This window comes from Arvicola amphibius, chromosome 5, assembly GCF_903992535.2.
Source record: "Arvicola amphibius chromosome 5, mArvAmp1.2, whole genome shotgun sequence".
In the NCBI taxonomy this organism is placed as follows: domain Eukaryota; kingdom Metazoa; phylum Chordata; class Mammalia; order Rodentia; family Cricetidae; genus Arvicola; species Arvicola amphibius.
The window spans coordinates 109,364,218-109,387,133 of record NC_052051.1 but is presented as its reverse complement, the minus strand read 5'-3'; the positions used below and the strand labels follow the sequence as shown (position 1 = coordinate 109,387,133).

Here is a 22,916-nt window from a genome sequence, read left to right as displayed (position 1 = left end):
AAAACTTTTAGGGATGGCACAATGAGTCTGTCCTCACAGACACTTGCTGACAAGCCCTAAGATCTTAGTTCAACTCTTGGAGCCCATGGAATGGAATGCGGAATGAGGGAATCAACTCGCTAACTTGTCCTCTGACTTACACACACACACACAGACACACACACACAGACACACACATAGACACAGACACATACACATGGTACACACATGCATGAATGCACACTTGTATGCATACATGCGTGCACACATGAACACATACACGCACATACAAACACTGCTAAGACTTTTAAAGAAAACGTAAATAGGCCTGGAGAGATGGCTCAGAGGTTAAGAACACTGGCTGTTTATCCCGAGGTCCTGAGTTCAATTCTTAGCAACCACATGGTGGCTCACAGCCATCTGCAATGAGATCTGGTGCCCTCTCCTGGCCTACAGGCATACATGCAGACAGAACACTATATATAATAAATAGATCTTTTTTAAAAAATGTAAATATTCCAGCTGAAGTGGACATCTTATTCACCGGGTGTTACAGATATATAGCCGAGGCTCAGGGGAAGGGAAGTAGTCCAGTCACTAAAGAGCCATGCTGAGCTTCGACACTGGGATTCTGATCCCAAGCTTTCAGACCTCACTGCCTTCCACATTTCCCCTTTTTCTTTTCCCTTTAGGATGTCTTTCTTCCATAAAGTGGATGCAAGGCTGTGCTCTGGAAATCACAAGTGCTTTGTCCCCACCAAAGTCCTGTTGGGATATTTGCTGTAGACTTGGTTTAATTGGGGTGCACTTGAGAGAGATACTCCCATCAAAGTGGATCCGAGGGTCACTCCATCCAGGGCCTCGACCTGGTGCAGTATAGTGGCGGCCGTGGGGTGGTGAAGTGTCCCCTGCCAGAAACCTGTAAAGGGGCTCAAAGCTCTTGACTGGCTAGTGGCTGGTAACACAGAGCTCCAGAAGGGGCCGAGTTCTCAGGAAGTCTGAAGTCATGAGGAGCTCCGCTGAGGAAGTGCAAGGATCTCCTGCAAGCAGTCTGCCTGGCCTACATGACTCCCAGGCCATGGGCTCATCGGTATCACAACTCAGAAGCCTCTGGGTTTGGACTTTGCCACCTTGGTCAGAGTCCAGCACGCAGATTGGGGTCAGTGTGTGCACCCTGCTTGTCTTGCAATGAAACTGACCTTGTGAGTGCAGTCGGAAGTAGTGGAAGCAGAGGGAAGCCGCTGACACGGGGGGCAGCTGTAACCCTTGTGCCTGGTCGGCCAGGAAAAAGAAGGCGTGCTAGTGGGGCGGCGGCCACACCTGGAGCAATAGCACCCGCAATAAGCGTTTATTTCACAAGTTTTTGGAAAGCTGGGTAGAACTGTTGCATAGAGACAAAACAAGAAGTTCTCCGGGGTGCACAAGCAGACCCTGCATTTAGTCTTTAATGGCTGACTGACCAGGAACTCGGTTCTCCTCTAGGCAGCCGCCACAGCCCGTTCCCAAACAGCTACTGCCTCTACACTTCCTGTAAGTTTTTTTCTAAGTACCTCACAGTCCATCTCGCCTCTGCTTCACCCATCCCAGAACTTCCCTGCTGCCTCCCACCTCACCTCCAATGGGGAAAACTTGGGCAAACACGTCACCAGCCCTCCCTTTCCTCAAATTTCTGACTCCAGCCCAACACCTGATCAGCTCACTAAGATCATATTCCTCGGGACTGAGACAGAAAATCTGATTGGCTCTCTGGGTCAAACAACTTCCCCTTGTGCCAAGACAGATGGACCCCTTGGATCCAAGCTCCCAGCTCAGAACAAAGACGTTGTGGAGGTAAAAATCGCCAAGAGCCTTAGGGCAGGGAAAAGATGGCAGCTTCCCTGGTAGAGCCAGCCTCAAGGAAGGAAGGGGCTTGGGAAACGCGGACAGCTTGCAGAACATAGTGAGGGCCATGTCTGCCTCTCTCTTTCCCAGACATCTTAGCTGGCAGCTCCCTGCAGTTTTCCTGAGTCAACCCACCCTTTTTCTCACTAGCTCGCAAAGTGGCCAGGTGAACCGGAAGCGTTGTTCTAGCACAGGCCTGCCTCCCGCCAGCTCCGTCTACTTGGACACAGAGTCCTCTCCTGTAGAATGGAGTGGACAGTAAGACAGTTTTAACACTTATGGCATCCTGGGTTTGATGAAATAAGGAAATACTTTCGAGTGTCCTCCCCATGAACAAGCTGTAATGTGTTTGTTTGTTTGTTTGTTTGTTTGTTTGTAAAGGTTCCCATTCCGCTCTCAGCCAGTCACTGTGAGACTAGAATGAAACCACATTTGCCAGTCTGCTCAAACATGCTCGACCCGCCCTTCCCCCATCCCTCTCTTCTAGACAATTTCTTTGGTAGGCAGAGGTGAGCATTGAACATAGGAAGCCTTGCAGAGCCGGGAACAGAAAACCTTTTTGTTTGTTTGTCAGGGGAGAGGGAGGTTCAACACTGAGGGCTAAAGCAAATATTTGTGGTTATGGATTAACCCAACTCCCAGACTGACATGGCGGCACCAGGACGAAATTGCAGTTTCTCCTTGGCCCACCCCGGTGAGTCCCCCTCAAGGCAAGACCTTGAAAGGCTGTGGAGGACCGGATGGGGAAGAGAGTCGGGCTGTGAGGAAGGGGGAAACCTTGAGCCAAGGATCTCCAGGTTGACTGAAGCTTGGGGCCAAGGGAAACGGGGGCCCAGACTCGATCTAGACCAAAGTATGGATTGGCATTCCCTATAACTCTTTTGGCCCTCACGACACAGCCGATTATGCAGATCAAGTGGCGCTCAGTCCAGGGTATCTCCATGACCCAGAGCCATCCTCAGAGGCATCTCAATATCCAGAACCCCCACTACCTCACGGCACCCTGTTCTCTAAGATGGAACCTATAAACCAGGAAGTCAGTGAAGGAGGAATGGAAGGCCAAGAGGGGCTGTGCAGCTGGGACAGGCAGGCCTGCCCACCTGGTCTTGGGGACAGTAGAGCCTTGAAGGGTGACCATTGGTTTGGAGCACAGGTTAAGGTTCCAGAGCTAGGGCCACATAGGCTTGTCCTTAAAACCAAACTCTGCCCTCCTCTTTGGTGTAGGTAAGCTGCTTATCTCCTCTGTGCATCTGGGTTCCTTCCCCGTGAAATGGGGCTGAAAACATTAATGCCTACCTCTTGGGTGGTTGTAAACCTTGACTGAGCCAGTGATAGTGAGTGGAGACCGTGTGGTGTGTGTGTGGAGTGTGTAGTGTATGTATGGGATGTGTGTGGTGTGTGTGTGATGTGTGTGTGGTGTGTGTGGTGTATGTATGGGATGTGTGTGGTGTGTGTGTGGTGTGTGTGATGTGTGTGGTATGTGTATGGAGTGTGTAGTGTATGTATGGGATGTGTGTGGTGTGTGTGTGGTGTGTGTGATGTGTGTGGTGTGTGTGTGGTGTGTGTGTGTGTGGTGTGTGTGGTGTGTGTGGGTGTGTGTGGTGTGTGTGGTGTGTGTATGGAGTGTGTGTGGTGTGTGTGGTGTGTGTGTGGTGTGTGTGGTGTGTGTGGTGTGCGTGTGGTGTGCGTGTGGTGTGGTGTGTGTGTGGTGGTGTGTGTGATGTGTGTGTGGTGTGTGTGGTGTGCGTGTGGTGTGGTGGTGTGCGTGTGTGTGGTGGTGTGTGTGTGGTGTGTGTGTGTGTGGTGTGTGTGATTGTGTGTGTAGTGTGTGGTGTCTGTCTGGTATGTGTGTGGTGTGTGTGTGGTGTGGTGGTGTGTGTGTGGTGTGTGTGTGGGTGTGTGTGTGGAGTGTGGGGTATGTTGGTATGTATGTGTGGTGTATGTGTATGCGGTGTGTGATGTGTGTATGGTATATGTACGGTGTGTGTGCTGTGTGTGGTGTGTGTGTGGTGTGTGTGGTGTGTGTGAAGTGTGTATAGTGTGTGTGGTGTATGTAGGATGTATGTGTGGTATGTGTGTGGTGTGTGTGGAGTGTATGTGGTGTGTGTGGTATGTATATGTGTGTGTGGTGTGTTCTAGTGTTGGAGGATTGAACCCAGAGTCTTCTTTTTTTTTCCTTTTTTCTTTGTTTTTTTTTCTTTCTTTCCTTTTGAACCCAGAGTCTTAAACATGCTAAGTGTGTTCTCTCCTACTGAGCTGCAACCCCCATCCAATATCCAATACTTCTTTAGCAGCTTGGAGGAGAGGTGAGGAAGCTAGGAAGATGGCTCAATTGAAAAAGTGTTTACCTTATAAATGTGAGGACCTCAGTTGTAGTCCTAGAACACGTTTTCTTTTTTTAAAAAAAAAAGTCATGTGTGGTAGCACACACTTAAACTCCTACTGCTAGAGAGCAGAAACAAGCAGATCCCTTGGGCTTGCTGGCTAACCAGCCTACTTGATGAGTTCCAGGCCGTGAGAGCTTGTCTCGAACAAGGTGGAAAGCAGGCAGGGTAGTGCATCCTTTAGTTTCAACACTCGGGAGGCAGAAGCAGGCAGATCTCTATGTCAATGCCAGCCTGGTCTACATAGCAAGTTCCGGAACAACCATGACTGCCTCAGAAAACAAACAAACAAAAACTTGGGGAGAACAAGTGGGAAATGCCTGGGTAAGGACAGCCAAGGTCCCTGCTGGTCTCCACACTTGCACACGCCTGCGCACACATGGGGGTCTTCTGTGGGTCCCTATTCCAGCAACGCTATCCGTTTTACACTTAAGGCATGGAAAGTGTAAACATCTTGTCAAATACTGCATTCTCTCTCTCTCTCTCTCTCTCTCTCTCTCTCTCTCTCTCTCTCTCTCTCTCTCTCTCCCTCCCTCTCTCTCTCTCCTCTCTCTATCTCCCTCTCTCTTCTCTCTTCTCTCTCTCTCTCTCTCTCTCTCTCTCTCTCTCTCTCTCTCTCTCTCTCTCTCTCTCTCTCTCTCCTCTCTTCTGCCCTGCCCCTCCATGAACTGGAATTTGCCCCCAGGCAGTGACTTCTCTGTTTTCCGGTAGCTGGTGTGTGTCCAGCTCTAAAGGCCAAAAGACTGTCTGTGAACAGCGTTACCTACTCCCAGCCCCAGCCACCACAGAGACAATGAGCACACAAAGCTGTCCTTCCCTCCCTCCCTTTCTTACTTTTACTTTTATTCTTGTGCATGCTCACACACACAAGGGGAGGCAAGCGATAGATCTCAGATATTTTTTTCAGGACCTATTTACCTTGTTTTTTGAGACAGGGCCTCTTACTGGCCTGGAGCTGGTCAACTGGAGCTGGACAGGCAAGCTAACAATCCTGGCTGCTGGCCAGCCATCCACAGGGTTCTGCTTGCCTCTGCCTCCCCAGTACTGAGATTGCAAGAACATGCCACGGCACCTAGATTTTTGTTTTAACTTTACATGTGTTCTGGGGATCAGACTTAAGTCTTCATGTTTCTACAACAAGTGCTTTAGGGAGTAAGATGTCTCCCCCCGCTCAGGGATGACCCTTTCATTCCATTTTCGGGGGTTGAGGGCAGAGCAACTGTGGATGTCCTTGGAGCTTAGAGGTTCTCCTCAGACAGGTGTCAGCAGCTCCAGGATGTGGCAAGTCAGAATCTTCCTGCTGTTCCTGTCCACCTGGGGAATTTCTAGCACACCTCTTGGTAAGACGGTCTCCACCCTTGTGCAAAAGCCCTCAGAACCTCCACTGGTTTCCAGTGGCACCAACGTAAATGGACCTGTCTAGAGCTGCCTCGGCTGCCTCCTGAACTTGGGTCCTTCCCTGAGTGCTTTATCCACCAAGTCCTTTTCTAGCCTGCCCTGTCCATCTCAGCCCTCTCCCTCCTCTGCCACCTCAGCTCAGGTGGCCACGTCCTCCTCTACACTCACTGCCCAAGCCCCTACTGCATGCTTCTGATCCAGTCCCCCCCCCCTTAGCTCTTCTCCTCCTACCCAAGACGGGCATCTCTCGGAGCGGACTGACAGGTCTCTGTTCTCCAGGTGTCTCTGCTAAGGGGAAGAGATGGGGACTGCATGATAGAGGGTGTGGGAAATCAAGGGGTGAGGCAAGCCGGGCTCACTCAGCTGTGCTGGGAGACGTGTGAGACAGATTTCACTTTGCAGTCTTAGTCTTTACTACTCTCATTTATTTGTTATTAGACAGCATTATGTAAGGCTGTTTTTCATGCACACATACCTTGCACTTTTAAAAGCAGCAAGATCTGGCATTGACCCTAAGCACTTCACTCTGCACAATACACATTGTTGAGTGTGCCTTCAAAGGAAGGTCTCACAGTTTGTGTCAGAAGATCCATGCTGCTGTTCTCCCACGGGGATCTGGGAACAGAACAGTAGAGCAGGGCACAACATCCTTCCTGGGATGCTCTAAATAATAATAATAGTAACAATAATAATGATGATAATAATAATAATAAGGCGAGGTCTTGAGGTCTTCTTAGCTCTAGCTGGGGTTCTTCAGATCCCTCCTGGCTTCTCTTGGGTCCTTCCACCACATTGACTCCCATCCCAAAGCAGACCCAGTGTTCTCCAGCAGTGAGCGTGCCCACCAGGTGCTGCGGGCCAAACGTGCCAACACTTTCCTGGAGGAGATGCGGCCGGGCAATCTGGAACGGGAGTGTGTGGAGGAGATCTGTGACTTTGAGGAGGCCAAGGAGATTTTCCAAAATGTGGAAGACACAGTAAGGCTACAAGGCTAGGTCCAGAGGGCGGGGCTCAGGGGTGGGCTGGCGGCTGTAACCTAGAGGAGCAGTGGGCATGATGACTACCATTGGGGATCTTCTTAGAGTTGTAAGGCTTGGTCAGAGCACTGGGGACTATAGCAACCAGGACCATGAAATTAATGTCAGGGTAAAGAGGGTCTGGGCATCTCTCTAGTGGTCCCTTCATGTGACAGGTGGTCTTCACCTCCATGCTGCCCCGTACCTTATGGTTAGGTGTATGACCAGTACTTTTTGTTCGTTTTGTTTTGTTGTTTTGTTTTTTGAGACAAGTCTTCTCTGTAGCTTTTGGAGCCTGTCCTGGTCTGTAGGCCAGGCTGGCCTCGAACTCACAGAGATTCTCCTGTCTCTGCCTCCTGAATGCTGGATTAAAGGCATGTGCCACCACCGCCCGGCTTGACTAGGACTTTCTAATGTCTGTCCCTCAGACTCTGAGCCAGCAAGTCATGTCTCAAGGCTGGATGGTCCAAAGGGGGCAGAACAATCTGTGAGGGCTTTAGATACTTTCCACTGAGGACGCTGATGTGGGAGTAGATGACCCGGTGGGGAGAGTCCTGCTGCGTGGAAAGGGATGTTGTGGGGTGGGCAGCCAGGAGCAGTAAGGCAGCTGTTTGTCTGAAAGCCCTCACTGGACAGTTGGTATCCAGGAGGAGGCAATGCCTTAAGGGTGTCCCCTAGTAGCAGTGCTGGGCCCTGACACTCTACCCTCTCTTACCGCCACAGCTGGCCTTCTGGATCAAGTACTTCGGTGAGTGAGTCCCAGCCACCTGCATGGATGGACAGTGGAAGCTTGCTCCAGGGTCGGTGGAGGTTGGAAAGGAACATGGAGGTAGCCACATCCTCTACTGCCCCATCCCTCTGTCTTTCACAGATGGTGACCAGTGCGAGGCTCCGCCCTTGGACCATAAGTGCAACAGCCCATGCTGTGGGCATGGCACATGCATCGACAGCCTGGGCAGCTTCAGCTGCTTCTGCGACAAAGGCTGGGAGGGCAGGTTCTGCCAGGAGGGTGAGGGGACCTCTGCGAGGCAGTGAGGTGGGCTGAGGTGGGATCTGGAACTAGTAGGGCCACCACGAGCTGTCTGCACTCCTCTGTCGCACAGAGCGGCAATACCACGACTGCCAGGTGAACAACGGCGGCTGCCTGCACTACTGTCTGGAGGAAGGCGGCAGTCGGCGCTGCGCTTGCGCTCCGGGCTACCAGCTGGCAGACGACCACAAGCGCTGCAAGTCTACGGGTGAGCCCAGGCAGGCCTGCAAAGAGCATCTGGCCTAACGCAGGCAGGGAGGAAGGGCACCCCGGAAAGCTAACACATCTCGAGGACCCAAGACAGGTGGACATACCCCGCTCCTCACTTCCTGGCCCCTGTATGTAGTCTCTTGTTTATTTGCCAACCTTCAGGCATCCCTGGACATACCCTGGAGCACAGCAGTCTTCTGTTTCCGTCTGTCTGTCTGTCTGTCTGTCTGTCTGTCGGTTTGTCTGTCTCTGTCTCTGTCTCTCTCTGTCTCTCTCTGTCTCTCTCTGTCTCTCTCTCTCTCTCTCTCTCTCTCTCTCTCTCTCTCTCTCACACACACACACACACGCACGCACGCACGCACGCACGCACACGCACGCACGCACGCACACGCACACACTGAGATGACCTAGGAACCAAGTCATTAGTATCTTCCCCCATCCACGCTTCTGGGTGTGTTACTTCCATGCAGAACCTTGGTTCTTCTTTCCTTTTAGTTTTTCCTTGAATTTTTCTTTTGGATGAGTTTACTTATGTGTGTAGCGTAAGAAGTCAGAATAGCCAGGCAGAGAGGTCACTCGTGCCTTTAATCTCAGCACTCCGGAGGCAGAAGCAGGTGAATCTCTGAGTTCGAGGCCAGAGGAAGTACTAGGACAGTCTACACAAAGAAACCCTGTCTCAATAAAAAGAGAAGGAGGAGGAGAAGGAGAGGGAGGAAGAGGAGGAGGAGGAAAGAAAAGAAAAGAAGGAAAAAGAAAGTAACTAAGATAAAAATTATTTAAAAAAAAGGTTTCCCCTATAAAACCTTAGTAAAGTGTTATAATGATTAGCATTTAAATATCAAAAAATTTTTAAAAATGGTTTTGGTTTTGTTCTCAGACAGGGTTTTTCTGTGTATCCCTGGCTGTCCTAGAACTCTGTTCTGTAGACCAGTCTGTCCTTGAACTCCCAGAGATCCTCCTGCCTCTGCCTCCTGAGTGCTGAGATTAAAGGTGTGAGCCAACACCATCCCGCTGAGTTTAATTTTTTTTTAATTAAAAATGTTTCAAAAATAATCTGTATGTATAAAATAAATATGTGGCTGAGTGGCAGGGGTCATGCCTTTAATCCCAGCACTTGGGAGGCAGAGTTCAAGGCCAACCTGGTCTACAAAGCAAGTTCCAGGACAGCTTGGACTGTTAAACAGAGAAACCCTGTCTCAAAAAATCAATCAATCAATCAATCAATCAATCAATATGTGAGTGCGTAATCTGTAAAAAATAGTTTTTTACACAACATATTATGATTATACTCCACCACACACACACTCTTCCCAGTTCATCCCCACCTCTCTTAAAAACAGGTATCTCAGGAGTAACAGTAAATAAAATAAGATAAATTTTAAAAGTTGAACTATGACAAAACAGACAAGAAAAATAACCAAAGAAAAAGCACATGAAATGCATATAGCTGTACACACACACACACACACACACACACACACACTTGCACACTCAGGAATCCCATAAAGACCCAAAACAGGAAGCCTTACTATATATCGCTGAGGATCTGTAAGGTTACAGAAAAAGCCCTGTGTAAGAACCTCCAGCTAACTTGATTTAGTGTTGGCCATTTACTGCCATTAAGAGCGGTTTGTTTCCCTAGGAAGGTTCCTTTGGAGAAAACTTACTTTTCATTTGCAAATGGCTATCAGTTGGAGATAGCTTCTGGTGTAGGGATGGGGTATGTGTCCACTTCTCCACTACACAGCTGGTGCAGACCCACGCGGGCCCTGTGCATGCTGCCACAGGCTCTGTGAGCTCCTGTGCTGTGTCTAGAGGGCTTTGATTCCTTGGTGGCCTCCATCCCCTCTGGCTCTCACACTCTTTCTGTCTCCTCTTCCAGGGTTCCCTGAGCCCTGAGGGGAGGAATTTGATGGAGACGCCTCTTTTAGGGCTAAGTATTCCAAGGCCTCTCATTCTCTGTGTGTTGTTGGACTCTGTCTCATTTCCTGCAGGAGGAAGCTTCTCTGATGATGGCTGAGCAAGGCACTGATCTATGTGTATAACAGAATGTCCTTAGGAGCCATTCTATTGCTACATTCCTTTAGTAGAACAATAATATTTGGTTTTCCCCTAAGTCCCTAAGTCCCTGACCTATCTAGTCTCAGGTTTTTGGCCACCCAAGCAGCATTGGGTGAGGGTTCTGTCTCATGGAATGGGCCTTAACTCAGACATTGGTTGGCCACTCCCACAAGCTTTGTGCCACTATTGCACCAGCGTGTCTTGCAGGGCACTCTTGTGGATGGAAGGGTTTATAGCTAAGTTGGTGTTTGCCTTTCCCCTTTGGTAGCATGTAGAGTGCCTTCCAGTGCCATGAATACTAGTCCACTGGGGTGAAGGCCCCAGGGAGCCACCAGCTCTAATTCTCCATGTTCAATGAGGTTTGCAGGTGTGATCTTTTGTTGTAAGGGGAGTGGGCCACATCCCACCACCCAGCTAGCTTAACCTGAAATAATTACACAGAAACTGCATTCATTTAAACACTGTCTGGCCCATTATTTCTAGCCTCTTATTGGCTAATTTTCACATCTTGATTAACCCATTTTCATTAATGTCTATAGCCACTTGACTGTGGCTTACCGGCAAGAGTCTAACCAGCATCGGTCTTGGGAAGGAGAATCATGGCATCTGCCACACTTCCCTTCTCCCCAGCATTCTGTTCTGTCTCCTCCGCCCACCTAAGGGCTGCCCTATCAAAAGGCCAAGGCAGTTTCTTTATTCAACCAATGAAAGAAACACATAGACAGAGGCTCCTAAACCAATTTTTGGCAACAGAACATTACTTTACCTTCAGTCTGTGGAGAGCCACCAGTAGCCTTGGCAAAAGGCTAGGTTGTTTAGAGGGTCCCATGGGACACCTTTGGCAAAGAACTCAATTAGATGCAGTCCATTCCTAGTGCTGGAAGCTTCCTTTGGTGACAAGAATTGTCCTGTTGTACCTCTGCCTCCCTTATTATTTGTCAATTTCATTTAGATTGCCTTCATATATGTATATGCTATAAGAAGCTTCTCTTGTGCTAGGCTTCCACATAACCCCTCAAATGGCCCATAGTTTTATCCATCCCTCCTCATATTCCCCACCCATCCCATCTTCCCTCCCCTTCCTGTTTGGTCCTCCCATTCCAGTTCCTTCCCTATCTATAACTGTCTATTCTATTTCCCCTTCCTCGGGAGAGCAATCCGTCCTCCACAGTCCCTCACTTTCTACCTAACCTCTGTGGTTATAGGGACTGTAGCTTGCTTGTCGATGACTTAACATCTGATATCCACACACAAGAGAAGATAGACCATATTTGTCTTTCGGGTCTGGGTTACCTCACTCAGGATGATTTTTCTTCCAATTCCATTCATTTACTTGATAATTTCATGATTTTATTCATTTATTTATTTTAGAGCTGAGTAATATTTCAATGTGTAAACATACCACATTATCTTTATCCATTCATCCACTGACAAATATCTACATTGTTTCCAGTTTCTGGCTATTATAAATATGGTTGAGCAAGTGTCTCTGTAGTAGGACGAAGCATCCTTTGGGTATATGCCCAAGAGTGATATAGCTGTATCTTGAGATAGATTGATTCCCATCTTCCTAAGTAACTGCCACACTGATTTCCATAGTGGCTGGACAAGTTTGTACTCCCACCAGCAACAGACACATGTTCCCCTTACTCTTCCTCTCAACAGTATGAGCTGTCATTGTTTTTATTGCTTACTGTAAGATGAAATTTCAAAGTAGTTTTGATTTGCATTTTCCCTCTAAGGATGCTGAAAATATCTTTAAGTGCTTCACACACAGTGGAGTTTCTTTTTTCGAGACTTGTTTAGAGCCATACAAAACTTTTATTTGGGTTATTTGTTTTATTGATGCTCAGTTTTTTGAGTTCTTTATACATTTTGAATATAAGTCCTCTATCAGATGAATAATTGGTAAAGATCTTTTTCCATTCTGTAGCCTGCCACTTTGTCCAAATAATGGTGTCCTTTGCCTTACACAAACTTTTCAGTTTCATGAGGTCCCAGTTATTAATATTGGTCATAGTGCCTGTAATATCAGTGCTCTGTTCAGAAAGTCTTTGCCTGTATAAATAAGTTCAAGGCTATTATCTACTTTCTCTTCTATCAGGTTTAGTGTATCTGTCCTTGTGTTAAGGTCTTTGATCCATTTGTAGTTGAATTTTGTGCAGAATACCAAATATAGATCTATTCGCCTTCTTCTACTTGCAACCATCAAATCTGACAAACACCATTTGTCTTTCTCTTTCCACCTACTGTGATTGAAAGTTTTGCTAGGTCTAGTACTCTGGGCTGGCATCTGTGATCTCTTAGAGTTTGTAGAACATCTGTCTAGGACCTTCTTGCTTTTAGAGTCTCCATGGAAAAGCCAGGCATTATTCTAATAGATTTGCCTTTGTTTGTTATTTGGTCTTTTCCCTTTTTCAATTCCAGCTTTTAATATTTTTTTGTTCTTTGTATTTGTAATTGGAAGTTTCTCTCCTGCCCATCTGCTTCCCAAATAATTTACTCAGAGGCTTAATATTACTTATAAATGCTTGGCCGATAGCTCAGGTTTATTACTAGCTGACTCTTAAGTTTTACATTAACCTATATTCTTTACACTCTGACACGTGACAGTATTTTTATTAGCATGGCACATTCATCTCCTGCTCCCTCTGCATCTAGCTGTGGCTGGCAGCTCCTCACTCTGCCCTTTTTCCCATCATCTTTACTTTGGTTGCCCATCTATACTACCTATCTGGCTACCGGTCAATCAGTGTTTAATTAAACAAATTTGAGTGACTAATCTTTTTTTGTTTTGTTTTGTTTTTGAGACAAGGTTTTTCTGTAGCTTTGGAGCCTGTCCTGGAACTAGCTTTTGTAGACCAGGTTGGCCTCAAACTCACAGAAATCCACCTGCTCTCTGCCTTCCGAGTGCTGGAGTGACTGATCTTTACAGTATACAAGAGGATTATTTCACAGCATTTTCTCCTTTTTGTCTAATTAAAAAGGACAGTTTTAACTTTAATTAAACAACAGATAGTAAGATTGTAAACAACAAAAACAGTTATCAAGTTAAGAATTACAGATACAATATCCAGGCTATTTGTATTTCATAAAATTAAAAAAAAATTCTATTATCAATCTTGTGAGTCCAAAGTTTCATACCTAATTTATCTTTTATCAGAACTAAAAAAAACCTACAACTATTTAGTCTTCTACCCCATCAAATATCCCAGAAGGTAAAATGTTATCTAATGACAAGGAACTCAAACTGCCTGGACAGTCACCCAAAGTTCCTCTGTAATGTTAGGGACTGGCCTACAGACTTAACATATTTGACAGACTTTCCCGTGAACCAGATAATTTTGAAGGACTGTCATACCTTGTCTTGGCAAAGTTTATCAGTCTCCTTTTTTTGCATCCTGTTGGTCAAGTTTGGAGAGTAACTATCAGCAATTGAGGCAAGGGCAGTTTCTTTGTCCATATTGCTAGCTTTTGCCAAAAAGAAGACAAACTCCATACATAGTTTCTTTGGCCCATCATCCTCTTTGAAGTAATTGTTGCTGCCAAGAGCAGTACTGTTCTCACTGTTGAGAAAAGTCTAAGTTCTTAAAACATTTTAAATGACTTTGAAGTGTTTGAAGACTGCTTATCTATCGGAAATATATCTCTGTATAACCTTGAAAACATACTTAACATGACTATAAGTTTGCTATTATAGATGACCATTAATCTGTATTTCTTAATTATATATTACTCTTTTGTTTATTTTTTTTTTGAGACAGGGTTTCTCTGTAGCTTTGGAGCCTATCCTGGAACTTACTCTGTAGACCAGGCTGGTCTCAAACTCAGAGATCTGCCTATCTCTTCCTTTCACTGCATAAACATAATACCCTAAACAAGAGTAGAAATATACATACAGTATAACAAAATTAATTTTAAATTTGTATCAATAAGCCAAAATCCATACCAATGTAAAATATGTAAGATTAACAGTTGTATTTTGGATTAAAGTAGATACAATAATCTACCCTTTCATCCTATCATTTCAACATTCTCCCTCTTTCTTTTCAGAACAAGATCCTTGAATCTAATCTCTTTGGTTTAGTTTTTTCTGACCATTGTTCATAACAACTTGTAACCAACCCCCTAAATGATGCTAAATATTCATGATTTATTTTTGAGAATGTAGGCATAGTTTTCTAGACTATTTCCTGCTGATTGAGGGCACTGGGAATCTTTGGAGAACTCTGGGAAGATTTAGGATTATGTCATGTCCTGACTGGAGTATTCTGTGGGTCTGGATCATCTCAACCAGTAGCCTTGAAGCTGTTCTGGATATAGAACTCAGAGGAAACTGCAACAGAGACACTCTCCAGAAACATTGGATCATCTGGGTCATCCATTCCCATCAGAGGTTTTTCAGGGGCTCTTCCTTAATCAAACCTGATTTTTCTTTACCCAGAATGAATCCACAGCCTCTCATTTCCTAAAATTACATTTCCTAAAGTAACATACCTTTTGACTTAGATTTTGAAGTCAAGATATTTTTAAAATGTGTAGGTTGGTTTACTCTAGCAGCTTTCATAATCAAGTGTCTCTCAGTTATCATTTGTTCATTAGCAGTCAAAAAATTAAAGATAATACATACCATACATACAGTATCCAGACTCTCTGTATATTTCCCATCTTTATGTGGCTTATTATATTTGTTTACTCAATTTCTTTTTTAAGGACTTCCTCTATCCTCTTTCTGCTCTCTCCAAGCCTACATATATATATATATATTTTGGTTTTTTGAGACAGGGTTTCCCTGTAGTTTCTAGAGCCTGTCCTGGAACTAGCTCTTCTAAACCAGGCTGGCCTCGAACTCAGAGATCTGCCTGCCTCTGCCTCCCGAGTGCTGGGATTAAAGGCGTGCGCCACCACCGCCCGGCGCCTACATATATTTTTAAACACACTGTAACCTGTTTAGATAGGTTTTTGCCTGAATCTATGTTTACTATATATCTCTTTCTTTTTCTAACCATATGACTATTTAAACTGCTAAGCAGCATGGCTAGGACCAAAGCAGTGCTTTGGTGGTTGGCTCCACCCCATTTGTTGGTTCTGAGAATTTAATTTTATGGCAGAGGTCCCTGTAGAAACCATGTTTATCACCCCACTCTGAGAAGTTTCTGGGTCCACATCTTAATCCCAGAGTTGTGGGTTTGTGCCCTACATTGGGCACCATATGGAATTGGAAGTTTTGCTCCCAACTGCCCACCTGTTCCCAAATACCCAGCAACTGCTTCCCAAATAATTGACTCAAAAGCTTAATATTGCTTATAAGTGATTGGCTGATAGCTCAGGCTTGTTGCTAGCTAACTCTTACATTTTAAGTTAGCCCATATGCCTTATTTATACTCTGCCATGTGGTGGTACCTTTATTAGCATGGCACATTCATCTCCTGCTCCCTCTGCATCTGGCTGGTGACTCTTCCATCCAACCTTCTCCTTCCCATCATCCTGAGTCTGGTTGCCCCACCTATATTTCCTTCTTGGCTACTGGCATTTTGTTAAACCAATTCGAGTGACAAATCTTTACAGTGTACAAGAGATTATTCCATAGCATATGTTTACTGTTTTATTAGGTGAGGAGGGAAATTCATTTCTCTGGTCCAGTTTGTTTGGTGTTCTGTATGCTTCTTGTACCTTGATAGTTATCACCTTTTTTAGGTTGGGGAAATTTTCTTTTATGGTTTTGTTGAAAATATTTTCTGCGCCTTTTGTCTGAATTTTTTCTCCTTCCTATTATTCTTAGATTTGGTCTTTTCTTAGTGTCCCAGGTTTCCTGGAAGTTTTATGCCTGAATTTTTTTAAATATTTAATGTTTTCTTTGACCAAGGTGTCTATTTATTCTATCTTATCTTCAGTGCCTAAGATTTTCTCTTCCATCTCTTGTATTCTATTGGTGAGGCTTGCCTCTGAGTTCCCTGCTCAAGTTCCTAAACTTTTCATTTCCAGTTTTCCCTCAGTTTGAATTTTCTTTATTGATTGTATTTGTGCTTGTAAGTCTTGAACTATTTTCTTCCTCTCATTACACTATTTTGGTTTTCATGGATTTCTTAATGGATTTGTTCATTTTTTTTTTTTTTTGGTTTTTCGAGACAGGGTTTCTCTGCAGCTTTAGAGCCTGTCCTGGAACTAGCTCTTGTAGACCAGGCTGGTCTCGAACTCACAGAGATCCGCCTGCCTCTGCCTCCCGAGTGCTGGGATTAAAGGCGCGCGGCACCATTGCCCAGCCGATTTGTTCATTTTTTAAGGACCTGCACTGTATTCATAAACGCTATTTTGAAGTCCTTGTCTGGTGCTTCAACTATGTTCCAGGCCTGCTGTAGTAGGGTTGCTAGGCTTCCGTGAAGACATATTGTCCTGGCTGTTGTTGGTTGTACTTTGACACTGGTGGCTAAGCATCTGGGTTTGGGATGATTGTAATGTTAGGAGCTGATGGTGTTCTCTTCATTGATTTCTGTTGCCCTTTCTGGTTCTTATGGAGTGCTATGGCAATGGGTTGCCTGGTAGTGAATGCTTCTGGGGTCCTGCCGGATGTGGCCACTGGTAATTAGGGAGTTGCCGATGCAAGGTGGAGGCTGAGACAACAGGATGGTGCTGAGGGAGCTTGGCAGTGCACTACAGAGATGTGGATGAGCCTGGGGAACTGGGTTTGGGGAGGAGGGGAGAGGTTGAATGCCTGAAGGTTGTCTACCTGCTCCCTTCACCTTGAGATTATTTGGTTGGCACTCTCCCCTGTGCTTTCTTTGTTGTCTTTCTGGATCTCTTACAACATTCATGCTTATCGCCTCTCCTATTTTTCATATCTGACCTCCCCCCCCCCAAAAAAAACAGTTCATGTATCCCAAGCTGGCCTTGAATTCATTGTATTCTGGGGATGGCTGATGTCCTCATCCTCCTGCCTCCATCTCCAGAGTTCTGGGACTATGGGCATGCACACTTGATTTTATTTGGTACCAGGGTGAAACTCAGAGCTCTAAGTATGCCAGTCAAGCATTCTACCACCCAAGCCTTGTCCCCAGGCCTGACTTTGCATTTTTTTTTTAGGGAACTATTTATAACTTTATCTTCTAGTCACTATACAGAAACACATGTTTAAACTGGGTAATTTTTTAGAGATTTATTTATTTTATGTGAATAAGTATTTTGTGTGTGTGTGTGTGTGTACACTTGCATGTCTGTTTTAATTGATCCCCTGGAACTGGAGCTATAGACAGCCACGATGTGGCTGCTGGGAATTGAACTTCGGTCTTCCAGGGGAGCAGCCAGTGCTCCCCAATGCTGAAGCATTTCTCCAGGTGCTAAACTTTGTATTTTGAAATGATACATCTCCAGGAAGTTTCAAGAAGTCCCCACGGGCCTGCCTTCCTGCAAGCTTTCCTGAAGGCTAGAGTCATCTGCAGGCACTTGGTTCGGATCCTTAGGTCTGAACACTGTGGCAGGGCTTGAGGGGAGTGCCTACAAGCCTGGTGGGTGCTCTGAGTTGCCTTCCAGCACCCAGGAGCAGGACGGGCAGAGGCTCTGTTGTTTTGCAGCCTGAGGCCCTCTAGCCAGGCCACTGGGCCACAGAACTGTCTTTTCTCACGGCCTCTGGTTCCCCTTCTGCAGGAATGGACCTCTTTAGGTGAGAAAAGGGGAAGCAAGCCATGAGGAGGGCTCTCCAAGCCTCCCTTGTCAGCTTGCACCATGCCCCACCTGCAGTCTTATGTGTACTGCCTCCACCCCGGGGGTTTAGAGGACTCCAGAAATGTGCTGTCTGTGAAATCCCAGCTTCTGGGAACTTTGCTACCAGGACAGACTTTTGCTTCTTGGTTTGCCAAGCCAGTTACTGTATCCACCTACTGGCCAGTTTCTGGAATTTCTTTGCTGCTGTCTGCTTTCCATTCTGTCATTCCTCACTTGCCCCGCTGATGGTGTTCCTTGGCTTCACCAGCTTAGAGTCTCCCAACTAGCATTCAACATTTCTAGGAGCAGACCCCCTAGACCACCAACCCCTGGATTTCCACGGTGTGCCCACTGCTATGGGAAGAGAGGTTTCAAGATGAATCGCCCAGAGCTGGAGACAGCTTGGTTGACAGCTCACAAGCAGGCACAAGGACCTGAGTTTGGATCATCAGCATCTGCATTACAAATATGGTTATAGGTGCCTGTAACCTCAGCGTGCTGGGGCAGGGGCAGAGACAGTAGGAACCCTAGGGGTCAATGCCAATCACGCTCTGCACTCAGTGGGAGGCCATCTCAAGAATAAAGTGTAGAAACAAGAAAGACACTCAGTGTTGACCTCTGGCTTCTACATGTATGTGCAACTGCACGCATACACACACACACACAGGCACACGCAGGGACACACACACACACCCTTCTGGGGTGGAAAGATGACTCAGCAATTTAGAGTATTTGCTGTTCTTGCACAGGATCGTGATTCACAAGGCAGCTCCCATTTATCCTTAGTTCCAGTTCCAGAGAATCTGGTGACGTCTTCCTGCCTCTGAGGGCACCAGACACACGCAGTGTACCTAAATACAGTGTACTTGCATGCATACAGGTAAAACACTCATGCACCTTTAGAGAGAAAAAACACTAAGCCTTTTCTCAATCTGCCCCCCTATTTTGAGATAGGGTCACACGTAGCCCAGGCTGACCTAAAACTCACTGTGTAGCCTAAGATGACCTTGGACTTCAGATCCTTCTGCCCTATTTTCCCAATGCTGTGGTTACAGATGTTTGTTACTATGCCTGGTTCATACAGTAGGGATCTAACCCAGGGCCATATGTGTGCTAGGCAAGCATCCTACCAACTGAGTTATATCCACAGACCCGTCCATGTAATTTATCATCTCCCTAGGAGCTTGGTAGAAACAGGAGCCTTTTCTTATATATCTTGGGGATAATCGATCACCCATAACCCTGGAGTAAAATGAATCCACGATATCTTTCATCATCAGCTCAGGGACACTTAGGTAGTAATAGTGCTTGGCCAGTTCTTGCCGGTAGGTGGCGCGTTTTGATTTTGACTCCCAAGCTGTACTTCGTGACTCCTCCGCGGTGGCAGCCTAGCCTACAGACAGATGAGAGGGCCCTGGGGAGTCATGCCAGGGAGACCCTTACTACCTCTCTTTTACTCTCAGTGAATTTTCCGTGCGGAAAGCTGGGAAGGCGGATGGAGAAGAAACGCAAGAACAGGGACACAGACCCAGAAGGTGAACTAGAACAAGATCCAAGGATTGTCAACGGAACACTGACGAAGCAAGGAGACAGTCCTTGGCAGGTGAGGGCAGGGAGGAGAGACAGTCTTCTGGGACCCCTGCTGGCGTGAGAGAAGTGTTGCAGCTTGAGGGGATGAGGGGGAGGGGACGGGACAGAGGGGCGTGTTGGGGGGGGACCCTGGGGTTGGAGCTGGTGAGAGGACGGGGTGGTGATGGTGGGGGGAATGGGAGTTTGAGCTGGGGTTGGAGCTGGAATGGGCACGTGCAGGGAAAGGCGTGTGTCTTAGTTACAGTTACTGTTGCTGTGACAAAATACCATGGCCAAAGAAACTTGAGAAGCAAAGAGTTTGTGTGGCTTACATTTCTACATCACAGTTCATCAACAGAGGAAATCAGGACAGAGACTCAAGCAGGGCCGGGACCTGGGAACAGAAATTGATGCAGAGGCCATGGAGGGGTGCTGCTTACTGGCTTTCTCCCCATGCTTGCTCAGCCTGCTTTTTTTTAATAGAACGCAGGACTCCACCCACACGTGTTGCCCCGCCCACAATGGGCTGAGCCATTCTCCATCAGTCTCGACTTAAGAAGAGGCCCTCCAGTTGGGTCTTATGGAGAGGCATCTTGTCAATTGACAATCAGCTAACTCTAGCTGGTGTCAAGTTGACATAAAACTGGCCAGCACAGCATAGATGGGAGCAAGCAGGAGGAAGAGCTCCCGTGTTGAGGAAGAGATGGAGAGATAGAGCTTTTGTGGGTGGGAACTAAGGTAGGGAGTATGTTTCTGGAGAAGGCGCTTGTGTAGAAGAAAGCGAGAAGGGAGTGACCCTGAGCATCCCCGCTTCAATGTGGAGCAAACATTTACTTGTTTCTTGTCTTTGTCAGGCTCTGGAATGAGGAGCAGACTAGTAGTTCACCAATTTGGGGAGCTTAGGAACTCTGAAAATAGCTCAGTAGGATGAGGACCAGGATGCCCATCAGGACAGGGGCAAAGGGAGGCCTGAGAGAGGTACCCCAAGCAGCCTGAGTACCAAAAAGGCTCCCCAGAGAATGTAAGGCCTGTCCCAAGCCCCAGCATGAGAGCACTTTGACGTGGATATGGCGGAAGGTGACTATTGGAACTGCATAGGCTATGTCAGGAAGAGTCCCTGACACAGGCTGATACCAGACAGTGTCACAGATACCAGAAAACACTGGGGAAAGACCTGAAGGCTGTGCGTGCCAGTGGGACCAGGAACCCAGGGGAGGGTGGGAACTACGGAGAGTCATGTGAGACCTGGGTCCTATGCTACGAACAGTCGGAGGCAGCCTGTGATGTCACTTACAGGCGATCCTGCTGGACTCCAAGAAGAAGCTGGCCTGTGGAGGGGTACTCATCCATGCCTCCTGGGTGCTGACGGCAGCCCACTGCATGGTGAACACCAAGAAGCTTACTGTGAGGCTCGGTAAGGGCGGAGGCTGGGTAGGAGCAGCCAGAGGCCTGGGAGGAGCAGGGGAAGCAGGCTTGCTGTCCCAGGGTGCATGATCCTGGCACTTACTACTTAGGCTCCACAGAGGATGCTTGGGGGACAGAGGCATCTGTGGTAGCCCCGGCTCACACTGGGACGCCAGTCAGCTGGGAAATTTCTGGTGCTCATTTCAGATCTAGGTCCACACGTTTGTGAGGGGCATCATACATCCAGGTCTCCTCCCTCCCACTCCTATGGAGGCCGCTCTGTGTGGGCCTCAGGACCCGGCCATGGTCAGACCCCCGACCCCTTGTGAGCTCCAGATGAACTGACAGGGTGAAGCTGTGCAATGTTGGCCCGTCCTGCCAGCTGCTCCCCCAAGAGTCTGAGGGTCCCCACGTCTAAGCCCTACTCTGTAACCATTTCTGGAGGGCCTTTTAGCAGACACTATACCAAAAGGAAGAAAAGTGGGTCAAAGTTGTTCAGTTCAGTTCCCAGCACCGATGTAGAATCCAGACATGTGTAGATTAGTGTGCAACTAATCCCAGTGCCGGAAAGGCAGAGAAGGAGGACCCGTGGGCCTGCTGGCCAGTCAGTGTAGCTGGATCTGTGAGCTTCAGCTTCAATGAGAGATTCTGCCTCCAATATAAGGTGGAGAGCAATCGAGGAAGACACCAAACATTGACTTTTGGCCTCTGTATGCACTCACACACATGCACATGCACCCTCACACCCACACCCACACATACATACACACATGCATAAATACACATACATACATGCACATACATACACACACACATACATACATACAACATATGGAAGCATACACATAATAAAAGAAAGGGTGCGCTGATAATGACAAACTGACACCCTGTACACCACCTACAGTGTGGACAATGACCTGTGGCCCTGCTTCCCAGAGCCATCAGCTGGTAGGGAAGACCTGTCTCTTCTCTGTGGTCCAGATCATTCTCGTTAGCAGCGCCTGCCTGGGGCTTGCTGCTGCTCCCCCTTGGATCTTGCTGGTGCTCGTCTTTGGGCCTTGCTACCCTGGAGCTGGTCTCTCTGGCAGGGTTGCTCATTCTTCCCTTCCTGTCTACAGGAGCCTCTGGCTTTTCTGTTCTTTCAATCTTTGTTTTACTGCTCCATCTGTGAATTCTAAGTGCAGACCAGCCCCCTGCCCCTTAGGAACTTTTGCCCAAGAGCCCACTATTCATACCCCTGGCAGGAAAACTCACCTCTTCTAAGGCTCTGAGGCACAGGGACCCAGTTCGGGGCACCACGCAGCTGGGCAGCAGAAGCACCACGATCAGGCAGGCTCCCCCAGCCTACCCCACTTTGACAGCGTCTTTGCCTTGCAGGTGAGTACGATCTGCGACGCAGGGACCACTGGGAATTGGACCTGGACATCAAGGAGGTCCTCATCCACCCTAACTACAGTCGGATCACCAGTGACAATGACATTGCTCTGCTCCGCCTGGCCCAGCCAGCCACTCTGTCTAAGACTATAGTGCCCATCTGTCTGCCGAACGATGGCCTGGCAGAGCGGGAGCTCACTCAGGCCGGCCAGGAGACAGTGGTGACAGGCTGGGGCTATCAAACCGACAAGGACAAGGATGGCAGGAGGAACCGCACCTCTATCCTCACCTTCATCCGCATCCCTGTGGCCCCACGAAATGACTGCATACAGGCCATGAACCATGTGGTCTCAGAGAACATGCTGTGTGCGGGCATCCTTGGTGACAACAGAGATGCCTGTGAAGGCGACAGTGGGGGACCTATGGTGGTCTTCTTTCGGGGCACCTGGTTCCTGGTGGGCTTGGTGAGCTGGGGTGAGGGCTGCGGGCAACTCAACAACTATGGTGTCTACACCAAAGTAAGCCGCTACCTGGAATGGATCCACAGCTACATTGGCAGCAAGGACGCCTCCCCGAAGGGCCAGAGTCTGTAGCACCCCTCCCTGCTCATCCCTGGACCCCATGCTTAGAGTGAGTCTGGGCTAGTGAATACCACAGCACAGGACATTAAAGGGGCATCCAACAAGTATGCCAACCTGAGTTCCTGTCTGTCTTTCCATCCTTTTTATGGGCCATCCTGGAGAAAAGTAACATTAAGTGAGCATCTACTATACACCAGGTACTTTACAAAAAGAACCTGCTTAACTCCCAAAGCAGTTCTGTGGCACACGCCTTTAATCCCAGCACTCGGGAGGCAGAGGCAGAGGCAGGCAGATCTCTGAGTTCGAGGCCAGCCTCGTCTACAAGAGCTAG

The 22,916-nt window shown here is 47.5% G+C and overlaps 1 protein-coding gene across 2 annotated transcripts; it reads left to right on the top strand.

Moving 5' to 3' along the window:
* Positions 1-1,669: 1,669 nt before the first annotated feature.
* On the top strand, positions 1,670-22,703 carry Proc (protein C, inactivator of coagulation factors Va and VIIIa). Of its 2 annotated transcripts, none has more exons than XM_038331704.1 (10): positions 1,670-1,809; positions 2,435-2,554; positions 5,504-5,584; positions 6,453-6,619; positions 7,382-7,406; positions 7,530-7,667; positions 7,762-7,896; positions 19,121-19,260; positions 20,523-20,640; positions 22,008-22,703. In XM_038331704.1, the coding sequence occupies exons 2-10, from the start codon at positions 2,509-2,511 to the stop codon at positions 22,595-22,597; spliced, it is 1,440 nt and encodes a 479-aa protein (XP_038187632.1). In that variant the 5' UTR covers positions 1,670-1,809; positions 2,435-2,508; the 3' UTR covers positions 22,598-22,703. The 2 variants fall into 2 exon arrangements, with proteins under 2 accessions (XP_038187632.1, XP_038187633.1); XM_038331705.1 differs by having other exon boundaries at positions 1,671-1,809; positions 6,456-6,619.
* Positions 22,704-22,916: the final 213 nt, after the last annotated feature.

Excerpts from the sequence above, each read along its gene's own strand:
- Proc (XM_038331704.1), top strand. The coding sequence starts at position 2,509 with ATGGCGGCACCAGGACGAAATTGCAGTTTCTCCTTGGCCCACCCCG. Across the intron at positions 6,620-7,381 it reads TCCAAAATGTGGAAGACACA|CTGGCCTTCTGGATCAAGTA; the intron begins GTAAGGCTACAA and ends TTACCGCCACAG. Across the intron at positions 20,641-22,007 it reads GAAGCTTACTGTGAGGCTCG|GTGAGTACGATCTGCGACGC; the intron begins GTAAGGGCGGAG and ends TTTGCCTTGCAG.